The sequence below is a fragment of the Xiphophorus hellerii genome, chromosome 22 (genome assembly GCF_003331165.1).
Source record: "Xiphophorus hellerii strain 12219 chromosome 22, Xiphophorus_hellerii-4.1, whole genome shotgun sequence".
Taxonomy (NCBI): domain Eukaryota; kingdom Metazoa; phylum Chordata; class Actinopteri; order Cyprinodontiformes; family Poeciliidae; genus Xiphophorus; species Xiphophorus hellerii.
This window is the reverse complement of record NC_045693.1, coordinates 1,005,662-1,032,248: the sequence shown is the minus strand read 5'-3', so window position 1 is coordinate 1,032,248 and position 26,587 is coordinate 1,005,662. Positions and strand designations below refer to the sequence as shown.

The following is a 26,587-nucleotide window of genomic DNA, read 5'->3' as shown; positions in this document are numbered from 1 at the left end:
GGCCGAAATATTTTTGGGGGGCCAGAATAAAGTAACACTGTAACTTGCTGTGAGTTCATGGTTTTGTTCTTTGAGCAAAGTGACGTTCATGCACGGCTCATTTTGTGCACCTGCAAAAAAACATATACCTATGTCTTGAATTTGGAAAAAAAAATTTTTTATTTATCACTAAAGAAGGGTTCGGTGAATGCGCATATGAAACTGATGGGTTCGGTACCTCAAAAAAGGTTAAGAACCACTGATCTATATAGAAGTTGGAGTGAGTGTCCAGAACCAGAGCCAGACTAGAGGCTGAATGGACTAGAACAATACGGACGATTGTGCAGCCAATACTTTCACAAACGGCATAAACAGGATCCTGGTGGGTGGCGGCAGTCCCAGCTGATTGCATTTGTGAAGGAAAAATGTAGTAACAAAGTTTAAATAAATTTGAATGTACACTTTATGATGTTTCTATTAAAGGTTTGCACTCAGTTGCAGCTCAACAGGACATATGCTCTTCTGACCCTCCTCAGATAAGTGAAGAACAGGGTGTTCAGCAGTTAGAAATGTGAGACATGGCTAAGGTGATAAGCCTAGTTTGTAGAAGTTCAGTTACTAGTATCTGTTTAGCCATCAGCAGAGAGGCTTTTTGGAGAAACGCCTAAAGTTGAGCTGTGAATGTGTATGAAACCCTGCTCGACTGAAACTTACAGATAAGTAACGTATAGATTTTTACCTGACACTTGAGCCAGGGGGTGTGACTAAGTAATGTGTGATGTATCCTATGTAAATGAGGGGACGTTCAGCCCCAAGTCAGAACTCATCCGATTCTCACTGAGTTGTGAGCTTTGTATGTTTTCTCCATTTGCAAATGTTAATTAAAGCTGTGTTTGTTCTCTTTTATAGCTGAAGTTTGGTCTCGAATTTTGTGCAACTTAACACATCATTCAGCCACCAGTTTGCCCAGTAATGAACTGCAGGGCAAACTGATCGCAGGTGTGAAGGAAGAGAGGCACAGATAAAAACAAATCAATCCAACACTAAAGAATAACCAGTACAAAGGAACCTAGTAAATGTAGAACAGCGAAGAATAACTAGAAACATTAAGAATTCAACTAGAGGAAGACAGGAACAAGACAGATCTAATCAAAATAAGAAACTAATAAAATAATAATGAAACCAGAATCAAATCAAACTACAAAACAACCTAATGAACCGGGATGCTGACAATAACCATTCACCAGAACAAAAATTATGTTTATATATAAATGTCTACAAAATCAAACACTTACTGCGTCTAATCTTGGCCAACAACAAACAGTCAAATAAGCTGCCAAGTGGAAAGAAATACACAAATGAGGGGCGTGCTGCGGTGGCGTAGGGGACAGCGCGACCCATGTTTGGAGGCCTTGAGTCCTCAACGCGGCCGTTGCGGGTTCGATTCCCAGACCCGGTGACATTTGCCGCATGTCTTCCCCCCTTTCCTGTCAGCCTACTTTCATATAAGGGGCACTAGAGCCACAAAAGACCAACTGGAGGGGAGAAACAAAATACACAAATGAAAGAAAATGCTGTGGTTCAACAGAACATTAACTTTACAAGATGTTAAGTGTCTTCCATTATGTTTTATAGATATTAAAACTGCAAAACTAAGAATTATTTAATATAAAAAGAAATCTTCCTTTTCAAATTGCTCCACATTCAAACCAAAATATGTCATAAAAAACTGCAAAAAGTAAAAGCTTGTGCTCACTTAGTAATGATCTGGACCTTCACTCATTTTCATTCCTTCCATCTGTCTCGGACATTTCCAATCAACTAATGATGGTTTTTCAATCAATCAATCAAATTTTATTTGTATAGCACATTTCAGCAGCAAGGCATTTCAAAGTGCTTTACATCATTACAAACACAGAAACACAAAGCAATATAGAATCAGTCATTAAGTCAAGTTCCATCAATAAATTTGTAATTGATTACATTTCAAATACAATTCTAAACAGGTGGGTTTTTAGTTGAGATTTAAAAGAAGTCAGTGTTTCAGCTGTTTTACAGTTTTCTGGAAGTTTGTTCCAGATTTGTGGTGCATAGATGCTGAATGCTGCTTCTCCTCGTTTGGTTCTGGTTCTGGGGATGCAGAGCAGAACCAGAACCTGAGAGGTCTGGAAGGTTGATACAACAACAGCAGATTTTTAATGTATTGTGGTGCTAAGCCGTTCAGTGATTTATAAACTAACAACAGTATTTTAAAGTTTATTCTTTTAGCTACAGGGAGCCAGTGGAGGGACTTTAAAACTGGTGTTATGTGCTCTATCTTCCTGGTTTTAGTCAGAACGCCAGCAGCAGCATTCTGGATCAGCTGCAGCTGTTTGATTGATTTGTTGGACAGACCTGTGAAGACGCTGTTGCAATAATCAATACGACTGAAGATGAAGGCATGGATGAGTTTCTCTAGATCTGGCTGAGACATTAGTCCTTTAATCCTGGAAATGTTCTTCAGGTGATAGAAGGCCAACTTTGTAACTGTCTTTATGTGGCTCTGGAGGTTCAGGTCAGAGTCCATCACTACTCCCAGGTTTCGGGCTGATCGCTGGTTTTAGTTGTAATAACTGAAGCTGTGCATTGACTCTAGATCTATAACTCTAGATCTATAACTCTAGCTCTGTAGCTCTAGATCAGGGTCTCAAACTCCAGTCCTCGAGGGCAGCAGATCTACAGTTTTTAGATGTGCCACAGGTACAAAACACTGGAATGAAATGACTTAATGACCTCCTCCTTCTGTAGATCTGTTATCCAGAGCCTTAATGACCTAATTATTCTGTTCAGGTGGTGCAGCAGAGGCACATCTAAAAGTTGCAGGACTGCGGCCCTTGAGGACTGGAGTTTGAGACCCCTGCTCTAGATCTATATCTCTAGATCTATATCTCTAGATCTATAACTCTAGATCTATAACTCTAGATCTATAACTCTAGATCTATATCTCTAGATCTATATCTCTAGATCTATAACTCTAGATCTATAACTCTAGATCTATGACTCTAGATCTATAGCTCTAGATCTATAACTCTAGATCTATAACTCTAGATCTATGACTCTAGATCGTTCCCCTTTAGGTCCAAAAATAATAACTTCAGTTTTGTTTCTGTTCAGCTGGAGAAAGTTTTGGCACATCCACACATTTATCTGCTCTAAGCATCTGTTCAGTGATTGGATGGGGTCAAAGGTCACCTGGTGACATCGTAATGTAGAGCTGTGTGTCATCTGCATAGTTATGGTAGCTAATATTATTTCCTGTTATAACCTGAGCTAGTGGGAGCATATAAATATTGAATAAAAGGGGCCCTAGGATGGAACCTTGGGGTACCCCACATGTGACCTTTGACCTCTTTGATGAGAAGTTTTCAATTGAAACAAAGAAATCCCTGTTCTTTATGTAGGATTTAAACCAGTTTAGCTCTGGACCGGAGAGTCCGACCCAACTCTCCAGTCGATTCAGTAATATGTCATGGTCAACACTGAGGTCCAACAGAACCAGCACTGTGGTTCTGCCACAGTCCGTATTTATATGGATGTCATTGAACACTTTGACTAGGCCAGTCTCTGTGCTGTGGTGAGACTGGAAACCAGACTGGAAGGAGTCAGAGAGGTTGGTTATCTTTAGGAAGCTAGTTAATTGTTTAAACAGCTTTTTCAATAACTTTGCTGATGAATGGGAGGTCAGAGGTCAGAGGTCGGCCTGTAATTCTGCAGTAGTGATTTGTCCAGATTGTTCTTTTTTATAAGTGGTTTGATTACTGCTGTTTTCAGAGCCTGGGGGAAAACGCCTGATGAGAGCCATGAGTTACTATTTGGATCAGATCAGCAGCAATAACAGGCAGGACTTTCTTAAAGAAATGTGTGGGTAAAACATCCAGACGATGGTGTAGGTCATGTTGTCACTGAGGAACCTTTCGCCTGGAGTAGATCCATGGTTCAGAGCTGGTATCAGTGAGGCTGAATGAAGCTCCTGGTTCCTGCTTCAGCAGAGCCACATGCAGCAGTTTTTAGCTTTCGTGTTCCCACAACTGGAGCTGCAGTGTCAGTTTTGGTCCCCCAAACTTCCTCCAATCAGGTTCGTCAGAGCCGACCTTTCTTCAGTCCACTTCCTAACAGCAGAGAGATGTTCTGTTTCTGCCTGAAAGGTCCTGCTGACAGCCAGAAGTGCACCCTGAGTAGCAGTGGTCCAGTGGTGGGAGATCGGATCTACTTTTATCCTCCATGTTTGTTATGGGCTCAGCTGCTGTCCAGCCTCTGATGTTCGGGCTGCAGGATGTAAAGACCGACCAGAACAAACCAGGAGAACTCTCCGTTATTTAAAGGTTTTCTGTCTCAGACTCTGAGGGTCGTCTGTCCGGCAGGTTTTAGGCGTTTCTCTCCTGCCACCCCTAACCCTTAATGGATGGGCGATTAACAGGCGTCTGCAGCACTTTGTGGCTTCAGAGGAGATTCTGTAATAAATGAAATGTGTTGTGGACGAGCAGTGGGCCACATCTAGACAAAGCATGGATATACTGTATGTTTCTATCTTAGCATCTGATTTAAATATCACCAGCACTTCTTGACTGTTGTGGCCAGCAGGGGGCAGGCTTGAGTCAGTTCCCACATGTCAGAAAGCTAAACTTAGAACCAGGAGGAACCACTGAAACCACCAGAATAGCGCCCCCTGGTGTTATTTGCTGCTGATTCATCCTCCAACTGCAAAGACACCACAGAGTGATCTGTTTAAACACCGTGTCTCTAAACTGGACCACATCCCACACTCAGTGTCAAAAGTTGTTTGTGTCCAAGATGTTTTAAATCTTTGAAAACAAAATTGTTCTGTGTTTTCTTGCAGAGACAGCTGCTGCATGTGGCTCTGCTGAAGCAGGAACCAGGAGCTTCATTCAGCCTCACTGATACCAGCTCTGAACCATGCATCTACTCTGCAGGCGAAGGGTTCCTCAGTGACAACATGACCTACGCCATCGCCGTATCGTTCACATCTACACACCCAGGCTTGTATGAACAGTGGTTGGTGCTAGATTTTGGAATGAGACCAGTCCTCTTGAAGAAACTGAAGGTGAGAGTTGGCCAGCAGTCAGTGGATGACACTAAGGAACAAGTCTTCAATCATGGCGTCATTCTACAAAGTGCAGAGCGCTGGAATCGAGGGAACAGGGTTATAATACCCTGTTCATACAGAACAGAAAAACAGGAAGAGTTGATGAAGGAGTACAAGCCTCCACAGCTAAGCCTTCTCTGTAAGCCCTCTTGTTACAGCCAAGCAGCACTGACAGCTGAAAACTACAAGACAAAGATGCATGAGTTCCTGTACAATGAGGAGAGAGCTGAGGACCAAGTGGTTTCAAGGTAAAGTCTACGTTTAACAGGTTTCTTTAACATGTCTCAAAATGGTTTCTGCTTTTTAAAAAGCGTTTCGTGTCATTTTCTTTAGACTAAATGTTTGTGGACAAATTACAACAATGACTATGTTGAACGATCCAAAGTTCGGGATGGAGTTTGCTCGTCAGGGAGAACTTTTCTGTTCTGTTTCCATCCCTTATAAGCTGACCATGGACAGTCCTGAAGGTCTGGTACTGAAACGAAACGTCCAGTCAGCCCTGATAGCTCCTGTAGACTCTCTCCATCCAAAGTCCAAGGTCTATGAAGCCAAGGTTCTGAACCTCAGAACCAATGAGAACCAGATACACCTACAGCTGTCTAAACAGTGCTGCTCTGATCTTTCTCTCAAAGACAAGCAATCTTATCAAATGGAGGTCCAGTTTCAGTTGGATCGCCTCAGCTTATGTACCATGCACAAAGCTGTAGACCTGCTTCCTGATACCACCAGAGTCCTGCCAGACCTCAAGAATTGTGGAGTTCCTGTCGGTGATGTCACCTACGAGAACCTGAACTCCAAACAGCAGTCTGCACTTGGCTTCATTACGGGGAACCATGATGGAGAAAAGTTGACTGCACCTCTGCTCATTTATGGACCTTTTGGAACCGGGAAGACCTTCACCATTGCTACAGCAGCCATCGAACTTTGCAGGCATCCGCAGAACAAAATCCTGATTTGCACCCATACCAACAGGTAACTTGTTTGGTTCAGAAATATTGATTGGTTTGATAAGATGACCAGCAGTAGATGGTCATCTTAAGGTTGGCCAACATCCAGTCAGCAAATTATAAGCAATGCAGAAAGTAGAGCTCAGTCATTTCAGTTCTGTGTGCTTTTATGTTTGGGCTTAGCATCAATACTGGATTAGTACTAATATGCAGATTAACCCTCGAATTTTTATGAATTTTTTCTGTAAAAAAGTTGGAAAATTCATTGCAGGCGCTGTTGAGTTCAGGTGATTCAGTCACAGGAGGGTTTGTGATTCTGTCAACTGTTGCAAAGAAAGCTCCAGCATTGTTTATGATTTCCAGGAAGAACGTTTCCCTAAAATGTTTAGTGTGGAGTGATTTCTTCGCCGTGCGTCTCTGTAGATTTCGTAGTGTCCAGTTGTCAACCTGGAGACAAGTTTTATGCCATTTACATGATGTTATTGTGTATCTAGTCTACTTACTGAAGTGAGTGCAGGAACTGGTTTGTGGAAAATAATTTTCCCTTTGGGACTAGAAAGTCTGAAGTCTATGTTCAGCCCTCAGCAAAGGTTTCTTTCACTTCTTTCTCCAGAGATTTCTTCCTACCAGACACAATCTTTACTTTAATGGAAGCCATGGAATCAGTGATGTCTAAAATTTTAGAGTAGAAATGATCTATCAACATGTCTACAGGGTGGAAGTGAGGGGGAAGAATAGATTTGGTTAAAAAGTTCTGCTTGTTGTCTGTAAAAGATTGTTTTGTAATAATATCTGTTTGACTAAGTGAACAACTTAAATACAAAATGATTTGAGATTCATACATTTATTTGGCAGGGACATTGCACATGAATAAATACATCTGTTGTCCCTGGACGTATCAAAAATGTTGCTAAATTGGATCAAACTTTAAACTTCAGAGTCAACGCATCGTTTTGTCTGTAAGAAGCAAAACATAGAACAAGGGCCTGTTTTTTTTTTTTTTTACCAGGCTACAGTTTGGTATAAAATTAGGGTGAGAGCTTGTTTATGGCTTTAACCTCGATTCCCAAATGTTGAAAAGATATCATTCAAAGCCTACTGGAGTTTTAACTTGTCCGTTTTGTACCTTTCAGTTCTGCAGACCTGTATGTCAGAGAACACTTTCATCCTGCCATCAGTAAAACTAACAAACTGAGGCCAATTCGAATAAAAGCCAACAGTGGAAAGGCTCTGTTTGCCACGGATGAGATCACCTTAAAATACTGTTTTCTCTCTAAAGATAGAAAGTCTTTTCTGACCCCAACCAAAGCTGTTCTGGAAGACCACAATGTAGTTGTGACAACAACAACAATGGCAGGACTGTTTCATGACCTGAAGCTTGTAGACGGACTCTTCACCCACATACTGATCGATGAAGCCTCCCAGATGCTGGAATGCGAAGCCTTGTCGGCCCTGAGTCTCGCTGGGCCAAACACCAGAGTTATTCTCGCTGGAGATCACATGCAGATGGGACCACAGCTCTTCTCTGTGGATGACCACCGTCGTTCAGACTGCACGCTCCTCACTCGTTTGTTCCACTACTATCAAGGACAAAAATGTGACGCCGCCCAGAGCAGCAGGATCATCTTTAGTCAGAACTACCGTTCAACCAAGGAGATTGTAGAGTTTGTCTCCGCTCATTTTTATGTTGGAAAGAGTGACGTGATTGAAGCCTCAGGAGACGTTCCAGCTCCTCCAAATGATCACGCTCTCCGGTTCCACCATGTTCGGGGAGAATGTGTCCTGGATATTGTGACTATGTCTTGGTATAACAAGCAAGAATCTTTTAAAGTCACTGAGGTTGTGGAAGACATTGTGAAGAACTGGCCAACAAACTGGGGGCCCAAGGACCTAAAATCCATTTGCGTTCTGTCAGAAGGCTCTCAGGTAAAATTGTTCAAAGTAATCTTAATAAATAAGTTTTTGTTGTATAAAATTATACTTTGACATTTTGAAGTTTTATCTCTGAAATGTTGATTTGTTAAAGTTCTTGTTACTCCTTCTGTTGCTTCATTATCAAACCTAATGAATGCAAACAGAGAATGGAAATACGTGACTGCCATATAAACTTTGTAGCTATTGATGGTGTTTAATAATTTCAATAGTCATTTCTCAACAGGTTCAACAAATTCGATCCATCCTTTTAAGAAAAGGCTTTTCTGAAGTAAACGTTGAAACTCTCGCAAACGTCCAAGGTAACTTTCATCTAGTTTAATCCTCAATCCTGAAGGATTTCCTGCATGATGTCAAAGATCAAGAATTGTCTGATTTTCCTTATGTTAGTTTGACCTAATTAATCATTTTTTAACAGGCAAACAGTTCAGAGCAGTCATCCTGACAGCTGTACAAACCCGTGACAGCCTTAAAGAGTCCAACCCGTCTGGTCTGCCTCTTTTCAATGATGCTCGTGTTTTAAACACTGCGATGACCAGAGCTCAGTCTCAGGTGACAGTAGTTGGAGATGCTGCAGCTCTCTGCTGCTTTGGGAAATGCTCCAGGTTCTGGCAAAGTTTCATCATCCACTGCCTCAGCAACAACAGTGTAGAGCCAAAGCATTATACCAAAGGGTTTTTTGAACAAGATGTAGGAGAAACAGTCAAGTTTCAGAAGTTGGAAATTATAGATGAGAAAACCATGTCTGACTCAATTCTGCAAGAGCTACGAGATGAATATGAACAGATGAAAACTGAATATAGTTCAGATGAAGAGAGTTTGGAGTCTGAAGACGTTACCTACCAGAAGTTTGGAAAGTCTTTCAAAGTTTCTAGTGAACTGATGGAGTTACGTGAAAAACAACCAGAGTTATTGAAGAAAGGAAAGTTTGTGAAGGAGTCTTACAACAGAGGACATGTTGTAACATTTCATAAACCCACCTGGCACATACATGTTCAAGGGAGATCCAACATGGGAAGGGCTTTCACTGGGGATGAAGTGGTCGTACAAACAGCCAGGGGAGGACAACCAGCTAGAGTTCTTGGTATTGTCAAGGAAAATGAATCTGCCCGTGAATTTGTATGCTTCCTTGAGGAAGAAGATCACTCCAAGAGACCTGCAGCTACCAATAATAAGTTTGTAAAAAGGATTATGATACCCGTCAATAAAAATGCACCTAAAACAACCATTCTGCTCCTGGAAAAAAGACGAAACTTTCTACCAGTATGGGAGGAAATCAGTGGATACTGGACAATCATAAGATCTCACCATGTCAGTGAGGTCAGGGACAAGGTGTTTGTAGTGCAGGTGATTGGGTGGAAAGAACATTGTCTTTACCCTTTGGGAAGAGTCACAGATGTTCTCCCAAACAGTGGGCCTCTTAATGACAGACTTTGGTTGCTGAAACAAGAATTTGAGGTCAAAGACACTAGTTTGGATACATATGAAGGTCTTCCAAATAAAGACGAAGACAGTGAAAAGAGGCAGGATGAAACTGAAACAATCACATTTACAGTTGATCCAGAAGGAGCAAAAGATCTGGATGATGCCATCAGCATTAGAGATACTGGAGACCATTATGAGCTGGGAATCCACATTGCAGATGTGGCAAGTTATGTGAGTCCAGGTGATGAACTAGATAAGCATGCAGAAGAACGAGGTTCTACACATTACCCCGGAGAAGAACCTATTCATATGTTCCCTGGAAACCTGAGCACTGGCCAATTCAGTCTTCTGCCACATCAGGATCGCAGGGTCGTCTCCTTGATGCTCAAAGTGGAAAAAGAAACACACAAGATTTCTGAAGATCCAAAATTTCAACTGTCCATGATCACGTCAAAAAGGCAGTTTACTTATGAAGAGGCAGAGGAGATCATCACCCAAAGATACAGAGACCCTCCCACATTCAGCACAGAGGAGGACGGTGTCACTGTGGCCTATCACTTTGCTAAAGTTCAAAGGAAGTTAAGACTGGGGAGAGAGTGGGCTTATTACCAGTGTGATGATGACAAGTCGCCTGGGAAGCGGAAAGCCCACCAGATGATTGAAGAAATCAGTCTGTTCTTTAACAACTATACAGCAAAATACTTGTGTAAGTCCAAAGCCAGATATCACACACCACTCCGCTGTCAGAGCAGCCCAGACCCTGAGAAGCTAGAAACATTCAAAGAGAAATGTGGAGCATTAATAGAACTGTCCTTTAGTGTCAACCATGATGAAATAACTGTGCCTAACCCTAAACCAAGCACTGAGCGTTTCCCCATTTTGGAGACTGTGTGGAACGACATCCAGTCAGCTCTGAGAGAAAACGATACAGACAAACTGGTGGACCTTGTGGCTGCGGATGACATCTACCCTCTGCTCCAACCAGTTATTTACGAGTTGCAATGCTGCAGAAGCAAAGCATATTTAATCCGTTCAAAATCCTCTGAAGAAGCAGAAGTTGGACATCATTCTCTCAAGCTGAACCCTTACACACAAGCCTCCTCACCAATAAGACGTTACATGGACCTGATCTTACAGAGGCTCCTGCACTCTTTCATATGTAACAATGCTCTCCAGTATACTCGTACTGACATTACTGATCTGTGTCATCAGTTTGACCCCAACTCAAAGAAAGTTAAGCAGTTTGAGCAAAAGGCTCAACAGATCTTTTATGCAGTGAGCACAAAGCAGCAGAGTGCACCAAAGCTAGCCTTTGTTATTTCTGCAGATCCAGACGAAGAGAGCTTCAAGGTGTCATTTCCATTCAACAGGAACATATTTCATCTGCCTTTGTCCATTATGTTCAGTGAATTACAGTTAGAGGACCAACCAGTTTATGACTCTGAAAAAAAATACATCATGCTCAAATGGAAAAGGCGGATATATGCAGCCGACGAGAGGCTGATCCACCAAGAGTTGATCAAGATGTCAGGTCGTGGTCCATGCATTGAGGTTCCTCTGACAGTTTGGACGGCTGTGATTGAAGCAGTTCAAACAGAAAATCTGGATCAGGCCAAGTCCCTCCTGATGGACACCATTCCACTTCAAACAGAAAACCTGGACCAGTCCAAGTCCCTAGATTCACCATCTACTTTCCAGCACTATGCTGACATTGATCTTCACCTGCAGCCAGGTGGCACCATGCAGGTGCAAATGACATCAGAAGCGAGTAGAGGTCGTCACATGCCTGTTATTCAGCTGGTGCACATTAAACCGATGTTTGAGATTTGTGTCCAACATGTCCACAACCCCATCTTATGTTACACCCAGTCAGCACAAGAGCCAGCAAAGACTTTCTATAGAAACACAAAACAATACATGGAGATCTGGAAACCCATCTGTGAGATGGAATCTGCAGCGAATGCAGTGGAGGAAAGTAATGGCATCATCATTGAGAATCTGGAGGTAAAGTTCACTCAGCGGCTGGAAGGCACCATGACTGGAACATTTTTCTTACATCAGAAATGGATCACAGATTGGGTCATTGAATGCAACCTTGCTAAATGCTTGCTTTGCTTTCGGAAAAGAGGTCTGAAATTGCTTTTACCTATAGAGCATTCTGCACCGGTCGACCCAAAAGAGTTTACTTGGGTGGCTCATGGTTTCACAACCAAAGTAGATTCTAGAGAAACTGGAAGTGAAGTGGATTTCCATGTCAGTCACCTGCCAATGGAATATGTTCCTGAATGTGTTTTTAAGAGAAAAACTCTTTTCACTGCCGAGATCATCCCAAAGCTCCTGCCTGACATGTGAGTTTACGTTTCCTTCAGTTCCTCTTTTAAAGCTCTTCACCTCTGGTTGGTGATGAAATTCATTCATTTTCTCTAAAATGAATGTCTGTCTTTGTTTTCCTACAGCCGGAAAGAAGCTGCTGTTCTCAACCTGGAGGCAGCATGTGACCTAGTCAAGAGGATTGCACTAGGCCAGAAGATTCCCAAAAAAAGTAAGAAAAGTACTGAACATCCATCCATCCATTAACTAAACTAAAAGTACTATTAAAAAAATCATTGCAGAGAGGATTTTATTGCCTGGGTAATTATTGGAGAGTAGAGTAGACTCTGGTCAGATCTCCAATCTGTGGCCGGGCAGATGGACAGAACAGTCCATTTAAAGTAGTTTGGTGAGCTGGTAGTCACCAAATTAGCTATGGTGACTACTAGACCAGTGTATAGCCGGACATCACAAAACTGTTCTGGTCTTTACCAGCAGTAGGAACGTTCTAAATCTAACCTCAGATTCAACGCTGATGTTATTTGTATTGTCCACCAGACCTTAACTCTCAATTTGTGAGTCAGATCTCATTTGTTTTATCTGGTTTAGTGTTAAATACTAATAATGTCAATGCTATCTGAGAGTCAATTGGCTTTACTCAGACAATTCACAGTCCTACCCATGTTTAACATCGTACTTTAGACCTTAGACTTTAGAAGAAATAACAGCCCTGACACACAAGAGTGATTGCCAGTGCTAAGACCTTCATCATGGCTCTAATTCATCCCATATAACCCAAAGATTTTACCAACTGGAACCACGAATACAGTGAACCCTCGTTTATCGCGGGGGTTGTGTTCCGAAGAGAACCAGTGATCCGTGAAGTAGTTACCTTTATTTTTCACAATTATTATACAGCATAATTAAATACTCTACATTGAACCAAAGAACAAAACCTGTTTTCAGGCCTAAATTATTTTTTTTAACAAATAGAACGCTTTCTTACAAATAACTACAGTAAAATAATGATTTTAATCATCAATACAAAGTACAGTAGGACAAATTGAGACGTATTTCTCTGTTCCTCTGACTGTGACGCTGCAGCCTGACTTCTCGCTATACTGGCTTTTTCTCCTGAAGCCTGAGGTGCAGGTGTGTTTTTTCGAGAGGAGAACAAAGTTATTATCGGTAGTTGTTGTCGCTATTTTTCTTCTGGGAAAAGATATTTTCCAAAATTTGCCAAGCTGTATTACGTATATTTAAATAACGTAACGTTATTGGCACACAGGTGGAGAAAAAGCGCAGAGACTGTTTAGCCAATCAGGACGCAGAACACAATGCACTGTGAAAAAAGAACTGCGCAAAAAAATCCGCGATACATCGAGGCCGTGAAGGTGAACCGCGTTATAGCGAGGGATCACTGTATTTCTAAGAGGATCAGGCCAAGCCAGAGTCCTGTAAGACTCTATTAATAACCCTGCAGTGTGAAGATTTATTGTTCACAAGAACACGCAGCAATCAAGACAGCAGAGTGCGGCCCCATGACAAAGTCATGTTGTGTTGCTTAATCTTCCAGTTACGCCAAGCAGTGTGCTGAAACACCAGATCGCCAGGACAAAGTTGCCAGCAAAACTGCCAGAGCTTAATGACAGTCAACTTCAAGCAGTTGCAGCTGCTCTAAATAGCAACTTTACCCTGATACAAGGACCACCAGGTAAGAGCAGAAATGTGATTAATCCTGTTTCCACATGCAGCGTTAAAGATCTCTTTTTTGTTTATCTGACAGGAACTGGGAAGACGGTGGTGGGCGTGAATATTGTGTACTGGTTTTTGGAGATAAACTCTGATAACCCCAGGATATCTGAAGACCCAAGAGACAAAGACAAAAAGGAAGTCATTCTCTACTGCGGTCCATCCAACAAGTCAGTGGACGTTGTTGCAGGTAAATGTACTTTTTGAGACAATGTTTAAATTATTTCTGGTTGAACATTTGGATCTTGATTGGGAACCATGTGTGTCTGATTGATCCACAGAGTATCTGATGAGGTTTAAGGAGAGACTTCAGATCCTCAGAGTCTATGGCCAGCAAGTAGAGAACATTGAATATCCTTTTCCAAACAGTGACCTGCAGTTTTCTCACAGGTCACTTCGCCAGGACAAGTCCAACCCAGAGCTCAGGTACTGCACTTTCAGTTAAGACTCTCCACAGGCAGCATGTGGAGAGGCAGCATTCATCTTTTCATGTAGCATGGAAAGACAAATGTTGCTAATGACTCCTGAGATGTTTCCTTATTCCTCTATAAGGAAACATCTCAGGAGTCATGGTAAGGGGGGGATAGGGTTAGGGTTAACTAACCCTAACCCTTATCCTACCCTAAGCATATATGCTTACATGTGTTGCATTGATTTTAGGAGCATCACTCTGCACCATCGCATCCGTGAGCCAGAAAACCCCTTTTCAACAAAAATAAAAATATTTGATCAACGGATTAGCGAATGGCTCAAGAAAGTCTCAACTACTGAGGAAGTCTTGACTCCTGAGGAAGTGAAAGAGTAAGCATAGTGGTTTCATTATATCCCTGAATAAAATGAAATAGATATGAAAACATGACATCTTTGTTTTTCCATGCAGATACAGGAACCTTCTCAGAGATGCTCGGATACATGAGCTGAAAAGACATGACATCATCCTGTGCACGTGCACACAGTCATCCACCCCCATCCTCTCCTCCACCGTCAGTGCACGTCAGATCCTGATCGATGAAAGCGCGATGGCCACCGAACCCCAGACTCTGATCCCGTTAGTCTGCAACAACCCAGAACAGGTTCTGTCTCCTTAAAATGTCCCATTCTGTGTTTGCTCATGTTGACCAAACTAATCCTAAAGGTTTTTCCACCAAATGTTTCTCAGACTTCACTGTACCATGACATGATTTCCAGATTCATAGATCCTCAATGATTCTTAGCAGTCATGTTTTAGTTCATTTTAATAATACCCCAAAAAGAATTTGATTCTTTTTTGTTTTAAATATTAAAACAAAGAACACATCCAGTCCCTTGATAAAATAAAACAAGTTTCAGGAGGAATAATTGATCATGAATGTGTCCTACTACTCTAGTGTTTAATGTTTTAGTGCTAGCCAAGGTTTGGCTAGTGTCTAGGTCAGGGGTCACCAACGTGGGGCCCGCGGCCCCCGGTCGCCCGAGGGGACCTTGTCAGTCTGCGGAGCAAGTTCTGAAAATAGCCATTGTCATTAGGGAGCACTGCCAAAAAAATATTTAATCTTTTTACATTAAATTAATAACATTTGTTTATATTTAGAATTTTTTTTAAAAGTAAATTATAAAATTTTTAAAAGTAAATTGCTTTGTGCATAAAACTCTTTTCTGTGGTTAAAGTTCAGAACTGCACAGACGCCTGCAGGATTTTATCGGAGGGCAGCAGCGCCTGCAGCTGGACCCGCTCTGGCACCTTAAGATTTTCCTTGAAGTAAAAAAAGAAAAGAATCATTTCTGAAATGTTTATTATTTAACCCTCTTTACTATTAACAAAATTGTGGAGAAAAAAAAAGATCTTATGTGTCAAACATCTTGTACATAGCGCACGTCTGAGTCTGTGGGGGTCAAAGGGCACGCCAAAGCTTAAATCTGATTGGTCAGTTTGCTTTTGTTTATTTGGCGGCTTGGCGCTTTTTCTGTAAGATAAAAATGAATGACAGGAGTTTGAACCTCCCGTAGTTCTAAGAGCTGTTTGGATCCCGGTGGAGCTTTTTACAGTGTCGGTTCTGACGGGTCGTCGGTTTCTGAGCTTCTCTGATGTTTCCTGAACTGGAGAGCTGATGGTCACCTGTTAGCTGACATCTGCTGCTCTTCCTGAGCGTCGCGCTAAGACTGAGGGTTAAACCATTTAATCTAGTGGAAACGTTCCCCAAAGGAGTAAAAATTGTTGCTTCACCTTCTCCTCCTTTGGACGTCTGACTCCACCTGAACCTGGGAATCAACATCCTCCTCTTTCCGTGGATCAACCGGGTATATAGGCTTCGATTCCATGTCTTTATTATTTAGCATCGTTTGTGTGAAAAAAAAGGCTGCGCTGCTTTAGTGGTTTAGGTTTGTGCGGCTTTTGTGCGACGCCACATGATGAGCGTTGGAGAGGCGGTTGTGCTCCTCCAGGTCAGGTGCAGTGATAGTTTTGTACCTTCTGATCTGTTGGACAGTTTTTTTTCTACATCTGCTGGGGTCAGCCAGCTGGTGACCCGTCAGCTGTTCAGTTCGTGAAACCACAAAAAAAGCTAATAAACCGGCGACCCGCCAGAACTGCACACTGTAAAAAGTTCAGGTGGGATCTTAGAACTATGGGAGATTCAAACTCCACTCATCATTTTTAGCTCACAGAAAAAGCAAACTGGCCAATCAGATTTAGGCTTTGGCTGCCCTTTGACCCCCACAGACTCACACTGATGTTTGCTACAGACAAGATGTTTTGGCACAAACTAACTTTTTCTTCTCTCCACAATTTTGTTAATAGTAAAGAGGGTTGGATAATAAAAAAATACAATAACGTTTCTTTTTTTTATTTAAAGGAAAATCTGTTCAGCTGCACCAATCCAGACTCTCAGTGACTTGTGGGTAATTTAGAATCACACAGAAAATCTCCAAAAGGGAATCAAACTGAAAACTCTGAACTAAGAATTTCTGATCACATAATAGCAATTAACCATAGCTGCCATGGTAAATTATTACTGATAACTATTGTCAGTAGTCCCTAACATTAATATGATCAGGCAGCATGTAATCATATATATACTATTGTTATAAAGGCTGAGCCAAGAACATTGATGTCTGTATCAAACAAGTAGCCCTTCGGGGCGTGCCGTGGTGGCGTAGCGGTTAGCGTGACCCGTATTTGGAGGCCTTGAGTCCTCGACGTGGCCGTCGCGGGTTCGACTCCCGGACCCGATGACATTTGCCGCATGTCTTCCCCCCTCTCCTGTCAGCCCGCTGTCATATAAGGGACACTAGAGCCCACAAAAGACCCCCTGGAGGGGTAAAAAAAACAAAAAAAAAAACAAGTAGCCCTTCGTGTTGCTCTGGACCCGTGAAGCAGCTCCCAGTCTCACAAAGGTTGGTGACCCCTGTATGTGTCGATGCAAGTGTTACATTCTAGGATTAGTAGAATTTGAAATAATCCAAATTAAAATCAATCCAAGTGATCCCTTAAAAACTAGATTCGTCTGCTGGAGGAGGTGGCAATTTGTAAAAACCCAGAGACAGCTAGGTGGTGCAAAAATTGGTGAGTTATATTAATATTTACAATATATACAAGTTAGTCCACAGTTTAGAGTCCAAAAGAGTTCCTTATACCAAGGCAGTCAACCAGTCTTTGTTGATGATGAAAAGAGAAAAAACAAAATAATAATAATAATCCAGTTCCTTCAGTGAAGACTTGTTGGGATGAATCTCCAACCAGTTCGGAAGAGTTTCCTCAGATAATAGGTGTTGTATTTCCGGTTAGCTCGCCAGTCTGGTCAGCATGAAGCCAGACAATCCTTGCTGTATTCCAGACCCTTCAGCCACTCCTTGAGTGGGGGATCTGAAATACACCTGGCCTGTGTAAACAGGCCTAAATAATCAATTTACATGTACATGTGTTTCTTATAATTGCAGGAGTTTACATAATAATTAAATGCAACTTATGCAAAACAGTATTTTTACACAACAATAATTTCGGTAAGCATTTCAATTTGAATGTGCTTTAGATCGGTGTATAATTACAACAGGCTGGGGAGACTAGTGCTAGCATGCTAGCTCCCGAGCAAACACTCACCAGTTCCCTCTTGACCAACCGTGATCTTTACAACGTTCGGTTGATTAATCACCCGTCTGCAAGTTAACAGAGGTACACGATTGAAGGATATACAATAGATATCTGAAAACCGCTTTGAGAACAGACCAGAACCCTACCTGTACGTCAGGGTCCAACAACGTTTCCTACCTAAGGTGCGATTAGCAGCCATATAAGCCGTAGCTGTCAATTTAGGACGCTGACGTGCAGCTGTCACATGACGTCAAACCCGCGCGAGAACAATGTTGTTCTCGCCTGGTTGGTGTTAAATAGATTAAAGAAAGGGGGATTTTAATTAAACTTTTAAATAAAAATAAATTAAATCTAACAAAATAAAAAATAAAATAACTAAATCTAGTATAAAAAAATTATCCTGGTTACACAAGCCAAGGATTGGTCAGCATCTCCCTCATCAAACACCTGGACACACGTTGTTCTCTTGAGGCCTGGAGTTGAGGATCCCTAGTTTATAGGATGGTCTAAAGACGTTTGTCTCTTGCCATCTCAAACTGCGCAGAGTATCAACAATATCTCATCATTGAGAGCCTGCTGACCAGCAGTATCTCCATCTGATCTGGGAGCTGCAAGGCCTCAGACTGTAAGTCTCTGCAAAAAGTGGTGAAGACAGCGGAGAGGATCATTGGGACTTCACTCCCCCATCCAGAACATTACACAGACGCTGCTTAGCCAAAGCAAACCGGATCCTCTCCAAGGTCTGTTCATCTGGTTGGCGTTTAGCATCTGCATCTGTTCTGATGCTAATGGTTTAGCATTAGCACAGCCAGACTCAGAAATAGTTGTCTCCCAGCGGCCATCAGATTGCTCAACAATCCCATCCATAAGACTGTCTGAGTGCTCGAAAATGCTAAGTTATAAATATTTAGCATATCTGTATATTATGTAATTATAGGCACACTTGTGTTTTTGTGTGTGCTCCAGTGATGACATTTCATTGCCAATTTCCCTTACATGTCTTTTGTAATGACAATAAAATAAGTCTAAGTGTATTTTAAAAATGAAAAGTTGAATTTCTCAGAAAAAAATGTTTGAATCTTCAAACAGAAAATTTTCTCCAACAGTCTGGTGTCCACTGACTTCGGTCTGATCTCTGAACTTTGTGGCGGTCTGCCAGGTGGTGCTGATTGGGGACCACAAACAGCTTCAGCCAATCGTGAAGAACCAGAGCGTGAAGAAGCTGGGGATGTCCAGGTCTCTTTTTGAGCGCTACTACACCAGGCTCCATAAAAACACGGCTGTGATGCTGGACACCCAGTACAGAATGGTGAACATCAAATATGTCCTCAATGAGTAACAGCAGCAGTGCATCATAACCCATCATGCTGTGTTATTTTTAACAGCACCAGGGCATCTGTGAGTTTCCCTCAAAGCAATTTTATGAGAGCAAGCTGAAGACGGGTGTGGAGCAGCCGAGCAGCCTCCTGCGCGTTAACGGCAAGACTATGCCAATCGTGTTTGGACATGTTGAAGGAGAAACTGTTCGTTTGGTGGTGAAGACAGCAAAGGGCAACAACAAATCTAAAGTCAACCACAATGAGAAAGAGAATGTGGTACGTAACATTTTCTGTTCAGCTACCAGAACCAAAACGTGCCTGAATGTTAGAAGACGGTAACTTTTCCAAGAGCATCTCAATTTCATGTCATTGATCCATCGAGGGACTCAGGGAAAGGATTGTATTGATTCCAAGCAGGAGTTGCTTTATACATGATTAAGCCTGCAAGTAGATGAACAGGAGGTCTAAAAGTGATAATGATGCAAAACTAAAAATAATTAAGGTATTCTCTTCACCACTTGCTATCCATCATATTCAATTCAGTTCCGTTTATTTCTACAGTGCCACTTTGCAAGTGTCATCTCACTTTACAAAAAAATATTTAAATTCAATCACACACATTCTAACTGATCCTCGTTCTCAAACTGTACAGTATGCTCTAATTGTTCAGAAGTTTTTATCTAAGGAAACCCAGCATTCACTCCTCCTGGCCAGCAGGGGGCGACAATCCCTTTCATGGAATCATTAACTTTACAGCAATTCCTCATACAGAGCATGCATGTAGCGACAGTGGAGAGGAAAAAAATCCCCTTTAACAGGAAGAAACCTCCAGCAGAACCAGAACCGGGCTCAGTACCATGGGAACCGACCGACTGGAGGTTAGCGAAGACACAGCTGAAGAAGAAACAGATGAACTGATGTTGGATTATTTCTGATGTTCATGAAAGTAGAAACAGCAGGAGAGGGAGAGCGATTAGGTGATGGCAGCATCATGTCAGCCGCCTCCAGGAAGGAACCAGCCAATCAGAACACAGAGCAGGTGGAGCTGCCATGGAGAGAAAAGAACAGGAAACCAAAAGTTAAAATGACGGCAAACGGTGCAAACTGGAGAGTAGTAGAAGAAGAAAGGGAGGAGGAGTGGCCAGTTTGTCCTGCAGCATCTGAAGCTATTTTCCTGATATTTCAAATTCAAAAATACTTTATTGATCCCAAAGGGAAATTAAATGTTATAACGATTAGTGATGGCTGTTGGCAGGAAAGATTTCCTGTAACGGAATCCTGATATTAAATGAAGGATTTTAATTGCTGCCAATTGTTTTTCAGACAAAGATTGTTGAAATGCTCGTAAAAGCAGGAGTGGATGAGAAGAGCATTGTGGTTCTGTCTCCTTATAACGCCCAAGTAGCAGAGATCCGAGAGGAGCTGACCAAGATGGAACTGGGAGGAATTACAGTGACCACCATCACAAAAAGTCAAGGTAAAAGTCTCTCTGGGACCAGATCTGGGGTCTCGTTTATGAAACACTGCGTAGCATCTATGCTAAAAGTCTACGTGGCTTGGTTGGTAGACCACACCTGGTCCACCAGGTGCAGAGACTTCAGTCTTCCAATCGGTTAGGGTTAAAACATCATTTCATGAGCCAAAAATCAATGTGAATGAAGTGAAGAGTTGAAAGAATCTCCTTTCTAGAAGCCGTTGTAGCAGCGTGATTAAAGGTTTTCACGCCGCCATCATGATTCTGATGGGAGGTTCACAGTTCATGTACTGTTATCACTACATGTTGGATACTCTGTGTATGTTAACGCAGATTAACAGCAAACCAAACTCAATTTTCATGAGCCAGGAAGCCCTTTATTACGGTCTTCTTACAATTTTGTACAGTTGTGTGGGAAGCTTAATAAAAGCGTTGAGTGAAACTATAAACAGAAAATAAAATATTCATCAGCTCTAAATGCACAGAATAAACTTCTAATATCAGAAAACATAAATTAGAATTAACCTTAACTGTTGTTAAAAACAGTCATGTTAGCTATGATCATTACTATACAAAAAAAAACTAGTGGGACATGGCTAATTACTGGAATAAACACATTTTAAAACGACCTCTAAATAAATCCTAATAAAACTCCAAACAGAACACAGATTGAACTTACAGCCACTCCTTTCAGAGGAGTTAGAAAAGATTGACGACACAGGAGGTGAAGTTTGTACATTAATAGACAAGTTTTCTCTCCACCATCACCTGTTCCTCACTGCCTCTGCTACCCACAATGCACTGCTACCTCAAAATTCGCCTTCAAAATAAAATACAGATGAACCAATACTGTAGAAGTTTCTAAATTAAATGAAGACATATTTCTAACTTCTAGCCTTGGGCAGAACAGTTCAGGGTGAATATTATGAAAACATATGTCTGCTTTGCTCTGGGAGTTTGGAAGCCCAGCCACTGCCCCCTGCAGGTTATAGTGGAATAGTGCATCAGAACATCTGGCCCTAATGGCTAGAAAACATTTTAGTTTTTAATGGACTCACCAAGAAGCCAGCCATCATCTATAGCGCCACCTGCAGGCTCTTCCCTGCTTTGCTCCAGGATGAAGGAGTCATGAGCCAGAAATTTGGTCCAGTCACTAGGAGATCTTGGCTGTCGATGAAAACGTGTTTCTTCCTGATCGCCCCTTTGCAAGGTCTCCTGGCAGCGCCAACCCATCCGATATATTGATGGACAACGTTGGCATCCATCAGTCTGATTCCGACACCGGCTCACATCTGATGTGTTGATCTCTGGTCCACATCATGCTGAGAGAGGAAGGCAATATATAGAAAGCCTAAAAATGTTGGCAGACTAAGATTTAAGTTGGCTTATTGGGATTTTTTGAAATATCCTCAAGCATAAATAAAACTGCTGACTGCTTATAATAAAGTCTATCTCTGATTAAAGGTTAGATAATCAGAAGTAGTGGCTTCAGTTCTGCATTGCCAGTTTCCCGCGGCTCCAAAGCGAAGGTAAATCTGGGTCAGAGGTCATGTGAGAGACCGCATGTTTTCCTGCTAAGTTTATTTTCAGAGATCGCAACCTTTGGTGGGAAGTGAAGTTCAGTTCCCACTTTGTTTGGACGCCCCCTTTATAAACGACATCCCAGACTCATGGTCAGAGGTCCGGCTGTGCCTCAACCCGGCATCAGAACCAAACCAAACCCAAATTCTGTTTTCTCCCAGGGAGCGAGTGGCGCTACGTGATTCTCTCCACAGTCTGCTCCGTGCCCAGCGACGAGATTGAGAAGGAACCGGACCGCGCCTGGATGTCTGAACATGTTGGCTTTGTAGGAGACCCCCACCAGATCAACGTGGCCATCACCAGAGCCAAGGAAGGACTGTGCATCATCGGTAAGGACGGGACTGTGGACTAGAGCAGAGATTCTGTACCTTTTTTACCTTGGGGTCCAATTTTTCCAGTCCAAAGTGACCCAGGGCCCATTTACATACTAACCATCTATTGGTTTACCAAGTTGACCCGGCAAGTTGACACTCAGCAGCTCTGAGTGTTTCGGGTTTTGGTTTTTGTTGAAGCCATAAAGGAGAATCGCGATCCACTGGATTCACTGGTTGTTAATGGGGGGTTAGGTCTGCTCCAACACACCTGGTGGCTCCTGACTGCAGGTGAAAGTCCGGTACCAGTCCAGCAGTACCAGACTTTTGCAAACATTTTCCAATCATTTTGACCAGTCAAACACTTTCCACTAGAGCTGCATTCACCCATTCTCTCACATTTACACACCGATACACAGATCGGTGGACAACTTGGAGCCAAGTGCCTTGCTCAGAGGCACAAATCAATCTTACAACCTTCAAACACAAGATGACTACTCTAGCCACAGACCTCCCCAGATAAAGGTCTGCTACCAGTCCAGCATCTGGTCCAGAATCAGATCCATCTTTAACTCTGCTCTCTTCTTCCCTTTTCTGGGAAAGGCAACCAGAAGCTGCTGCGACTCAGCGGTTCGTGGCGCCACCTGCTGGACTACTACAGTCTGCACAGCGCAGTGACGGATGCAGAGAAGATCTCCGTCTGAAGCCGATCATCAGCTGGGACGGAAACCACGGAAACCACAGGACTATCATGTGTCGCTGTTTTATCCGCTTTACAGACGCTTTGATGATTTTACATTAATTATTGATGTCTGTTTTATGAATTTCTATGTAAAACTGAAAATCATGTTTGTTGAGAATATTAATGCTGCTTCACAGCTGAACTGATCCCAGGTAACAAACAGGTCCGGTTCTGATCCGGTACTGATTCTACACTGGATGAATTCATCCAATCACTGATCTCAGGTTTTTATGGCTGGAAGGAATAAACTGATGATGTTTTACTTTAATTTAAGGAGCATCATTTTAAATATTAATAATTGTTTCTTTTGGTCTCATTAAACTGGGTTAAATAATTCAAATGTTTCGGTTCTGTTAGAATAATTATGTTTTGTTATCATTCTTACATAAGTAGTTAGCAGTTAGTTTTTCATTTAAAGGTTTAGTATTAACACCCCAGAGAGGAGGAATTTGTTAAACCGTGTGAAAGACAAAACTTGCTTTTTCCCTAAACCTTGAAGCTGCAGCTGCTTCTTATCTTGGGTTCCTCCTTAAACTGCTTGTGTGTAGAATGTAGTTCTTCCTTGTTTCAGAATAGGCCCCCTTGATTTATTAGCTCCACATTCCATTCCTGACTCCCTTCTTTCTCCTTTCTTAATAAAAAGACAGGCTCTGCTACAGGAAATCAGAACGCATGGTGAACACCTTGGAGAAGTGGTTTGCTGTTTTCTCCTTCTGCAGAAGCTTGGTTGAAAACTCATAAAAGTTGTCTGTGGTCCTTCTTGGTATTTAGGTAAACAAAAGTACCTATCAGGTCCATTTTAAAGCTCCGCTCCGGACCAGAACCTGGTCCGGAGCGGTCTGAACCGGTTTCAGACCGGATGGAGATGCTTTTGAGTCGGGTGCTAGAACCTGTGGGATCTGCTCTCCATCGGCTCTGATGCGGATCAAACATCACCATGGTTACAGCAGCTTCTCCTTGGTCCGACCCCACAGATGTGATTGTTGTTTTCAATGTTAATTAACAATTAAATAAGGTGTAGTTACTAGAAATGGACCTTCAGTTCCAGCGCCTCCATGTTGGCGATGCCCTGTGCTGTAGTATTACAGTTCCTGTAATACTACTACACTGTAAGCCAATCACGGTGTTGGTTGGCTTCTTGCCACCACTAGCCTACAGGTTAGCAGTCATGCAGCTATCATACTAGCATGATGATGATCATGGAAGTTAGCGACTTCTTGTCCTCACATTTCTGATCGAGGCTCCTGGGCTCCATTTGCAGCCGGACGGCTCCCACCTCTCCAGGTAACACAATAACTGGAAGTTTCTCACGTAGGAAGGTTTTGAAACACGATTTACTCGTGATCTTTTACATTTGCATCTCCTGATGAGAAAGTCAAATGTGGATAATATTTTTTATGAATAATACCTTAAGAAGATAAATAGCTTCAAGTAGAATTACGGTTGTGCTTTATGAATCCATGATGTGTATCTGATATCTCACTAATGCTGCAGCTGTGCTTCCTGCCTGGTTTTTGTTTTGGTGCTCACCCCCTTATAGGGAAGAAAAGGGTCCGGTTCTGATCAGACCAGATCAGTACCGGTCTGATCAGAATTCACTCCTGCTCAGCAGTCTTAAGGAGAAATTTCATATAAACATTAATATTCAAGCAAAAATACCTTTAAATATTTTTAATTAAATTAGAACACAAGCAGGTCTGAATCACATTAAGAAACCTGCAGCTATTTGTTACCATGGTTACATCTACCATGGTTAGATTTATTTACCCTCCCTCGCCCACTGTGCCACTTTCTCTCTGTCCTCGTTAGCCAATCAGCTCTGGTCTGTTCTTCCAGCGTTCACTCTCCCAGTATTTAACCTCAAACCGTTTCACTCCTTACTGGAGTCGTCTCGTTACTCGTTTAACCTGCTGGCCTTTTGCTGCTCAGTTCCTCTTTGTTTTGCTCTTTTTCCCTGTAAGTTTGAACCCCGACTCAGCAGAAACCCGGACAGCAGAAACTGTGACTCAGCAGATCTAAACAAGCGAGTCGTTGACTTTGGTTCTGACCCGGAGTTCACGGGTCCAGAACTGTTTGCTTTTCTTATCTCTCCCCAGCAGACGATAAAAGTCTGACTTCGCTCCACTCTGATCACAGTTTCTATTTTCTGAGCCTTTTGGACCCAAAGAACCAGAATGATGAAGGTCTACCTGCTGCTGCTGCTGCTGCTGCTGCCGCTCTGCTCCGGTAAGAACAACTCTGCATCCCCTCAGGACCCATCAGAACCAGTCAGAACTATAAGAACTAATCAGAACTTCTTATAGTTCTGATTACTATAAGAATACTTTCAGAACCTGGAAGTATTCGGCCTAACCAGAACCTAACTGTCAGAAACAAGGTCCTCCTGGTATTCTGCAAAAAGTTCTGACTTGGTTCTGACCTGAATCCTGGATGTTCTGCTTCTCTTTAACTGGATTAACAGAACTCTGGTTCTGAGAGCAAAGTTGAGTCTTTAAACAGGCAAAACACGTGAACATCATCCTGGATTCTCCAGAGGCGGTTCTGGTCGGGATCTTCAGTACTAGATTCTGAGCCGCAAAGCAAAACATTTAATGTTCGTAAAAAAATATTGAACTCAACGTTACTGAATTATCGCCGTTAGATCACCAATCAATTAACGATCAATGATCACTGAAATCATCTGAAACAGAAAAAAACGATGAAATGAACCAACAAATAAATAAAAACCGGAGGTTGTTTCTGAATTGTTCAACAGAATTGATTAAAAAACTTATTAATGAAGCAGAACTGGAGAAAAATGCAAGGTTGAAATATTTCCACCAGAGATGCTGAAGCATCCAGCTGGTCAGATGGCCTAGTTAAAGGCCTCCATGGTGCAGAATGGAAACTGATGGCAGCTTAAAGGCCGATATGAAAGGTTACCATGGCACCCAGAAAAACCCGCAGAGAAATGAAAGGTCAACTCTAAATGGCAGATGACCAAGGAGGAATAATTTCCCACAATGCAATGTAAAGAACCCCAGTGCATTGTGGGAAAATGTCCAGGTGGCTCTGCCGTCCGTCCGCCTGGAGAGGTTCTGGTTCTGAACGGCTCTGTTAGTTCTGGACGTAACAGAACCGGATCCATCCAGGATGGTTCTGCTAAATGGATCAGGGCTTAAAGGGCTTTCCAGGTATTTTCCCAGGTTTTCTCCAGGTGTTTTCCAGGTATTTTCCCAGGTGTTGTGCTCTGAGGGATGCGTGAATCAGTTATTTATCTATTGTCGTTTGCTGTCAGGAACAATGAACATCTGCGGCAGTTCTTGGTGTGTTTGAGGCGCCCTCTGGTGGTGAAATATTGCCTCTGCGGTCCAGACTGCTCCGGATGTTCTGGGTCGGGCGGGTTCTGTCTGATCGTCGTGTTTGTTCTGCAGCTCAGCAGTTCCACATCAGCTGCTATGGAGAAGACTTCCTGATGGTGAACAACCTGCTGCTGCAGTGTACTGGGAAGGTCCAACAGGCCTGCTACACCAGAGGTGAGTCACTCCTCCTGACCAGCAGAGGGCGACAATGGAGAGGAGAAACTCCCTTTTAACAGGAACAAAACCTCCAGTAGAACCAGCATTT

The 26,587-nt window shown here is 42.4% G+C and overlaps 1 protein-coding gene and 1 long non-coding RNA gene across 2 annotated transcripts in view; one reads left to right on the top strand and one right to left on the bottom strand.

The window, feature by feature from the left end:
• Positions 1-23,344, top strand: part of LOC116712878 (helicase with zinc finger domain 2-like) — a 31,707-nt gene extending 8,363 nt beyond the window's left edge. Inside the window, exons 5-20 of the mRNA XM_032552721.1 lie at positions 4,856-5,370; positions 5,456-6,094; positions 7,203-7,995; positions 8,228-8,303; positions 8,420-11,774; positions 11,883-11,968; positions 13,313-13,450; positions 13,523-13,678; positions 13,770-13,914; positions 14,149-14,289; positions 14,369-14,561; positions 18,714-18,863; positions 18,940-19,149; positions 20,197-20,350; positions 22,090-22,257; positions 22,843-23,344. Of these exons, the coding sequence (XP_032408612.1) occupies positions 4,856-5,370; positions 5,456-6,094; positions 7,203-7,995; positions 8,228-8,303; positions 8,420-11,774; positions 11,883-11,968; positions 13,313-13,450; positions 13,523-13,678; positions 13,770-13,914; positions 14,149-14,289; positions 14,369-14,561; positions 18,714-18,863; positions 18,940-19,149; positions 20,197-20,350; positions 22,090-22,257; positions 22,843-22,943 (7,020 nt within the window). The 3' untranslated portion in view covers positions 22,944-23,344. The remainder of the gene's footprint in view (positions 1-4,855; positions 5,371-5,455; positions 6,095-7,202; positions 7,996-8,227; positions 8,304-8,419; positions 11,775-11,882; positions 11,969-13,312; positions 13,451-13,522; positions 13,679-13,769; positions 13,915-14,148; positions 14,290-14,368; positions 14,562-18,713; positions 18,864-18,939; positions 19,150-20,196; positions 20,351-22,089; positions 22,258-22,842) is intronic.
• On the bottom strand, positions 17,016-17,947 carry LOC116712992 (uncharacterized). Its single transcript, XR_004337752.1, has 3 exons — positions 17,701-17,947; positions 17,564-17,619; positions 17,016-17,345 (listed from the first exon to the last, which is right to left on the bottom strand). It is a non-coding gene; the product is annotated as an uncharacterized LOC116712992 (long non-coding RNA).
• Positions 23,345-26,587: the final 3,243 nt, after the last annotated feature.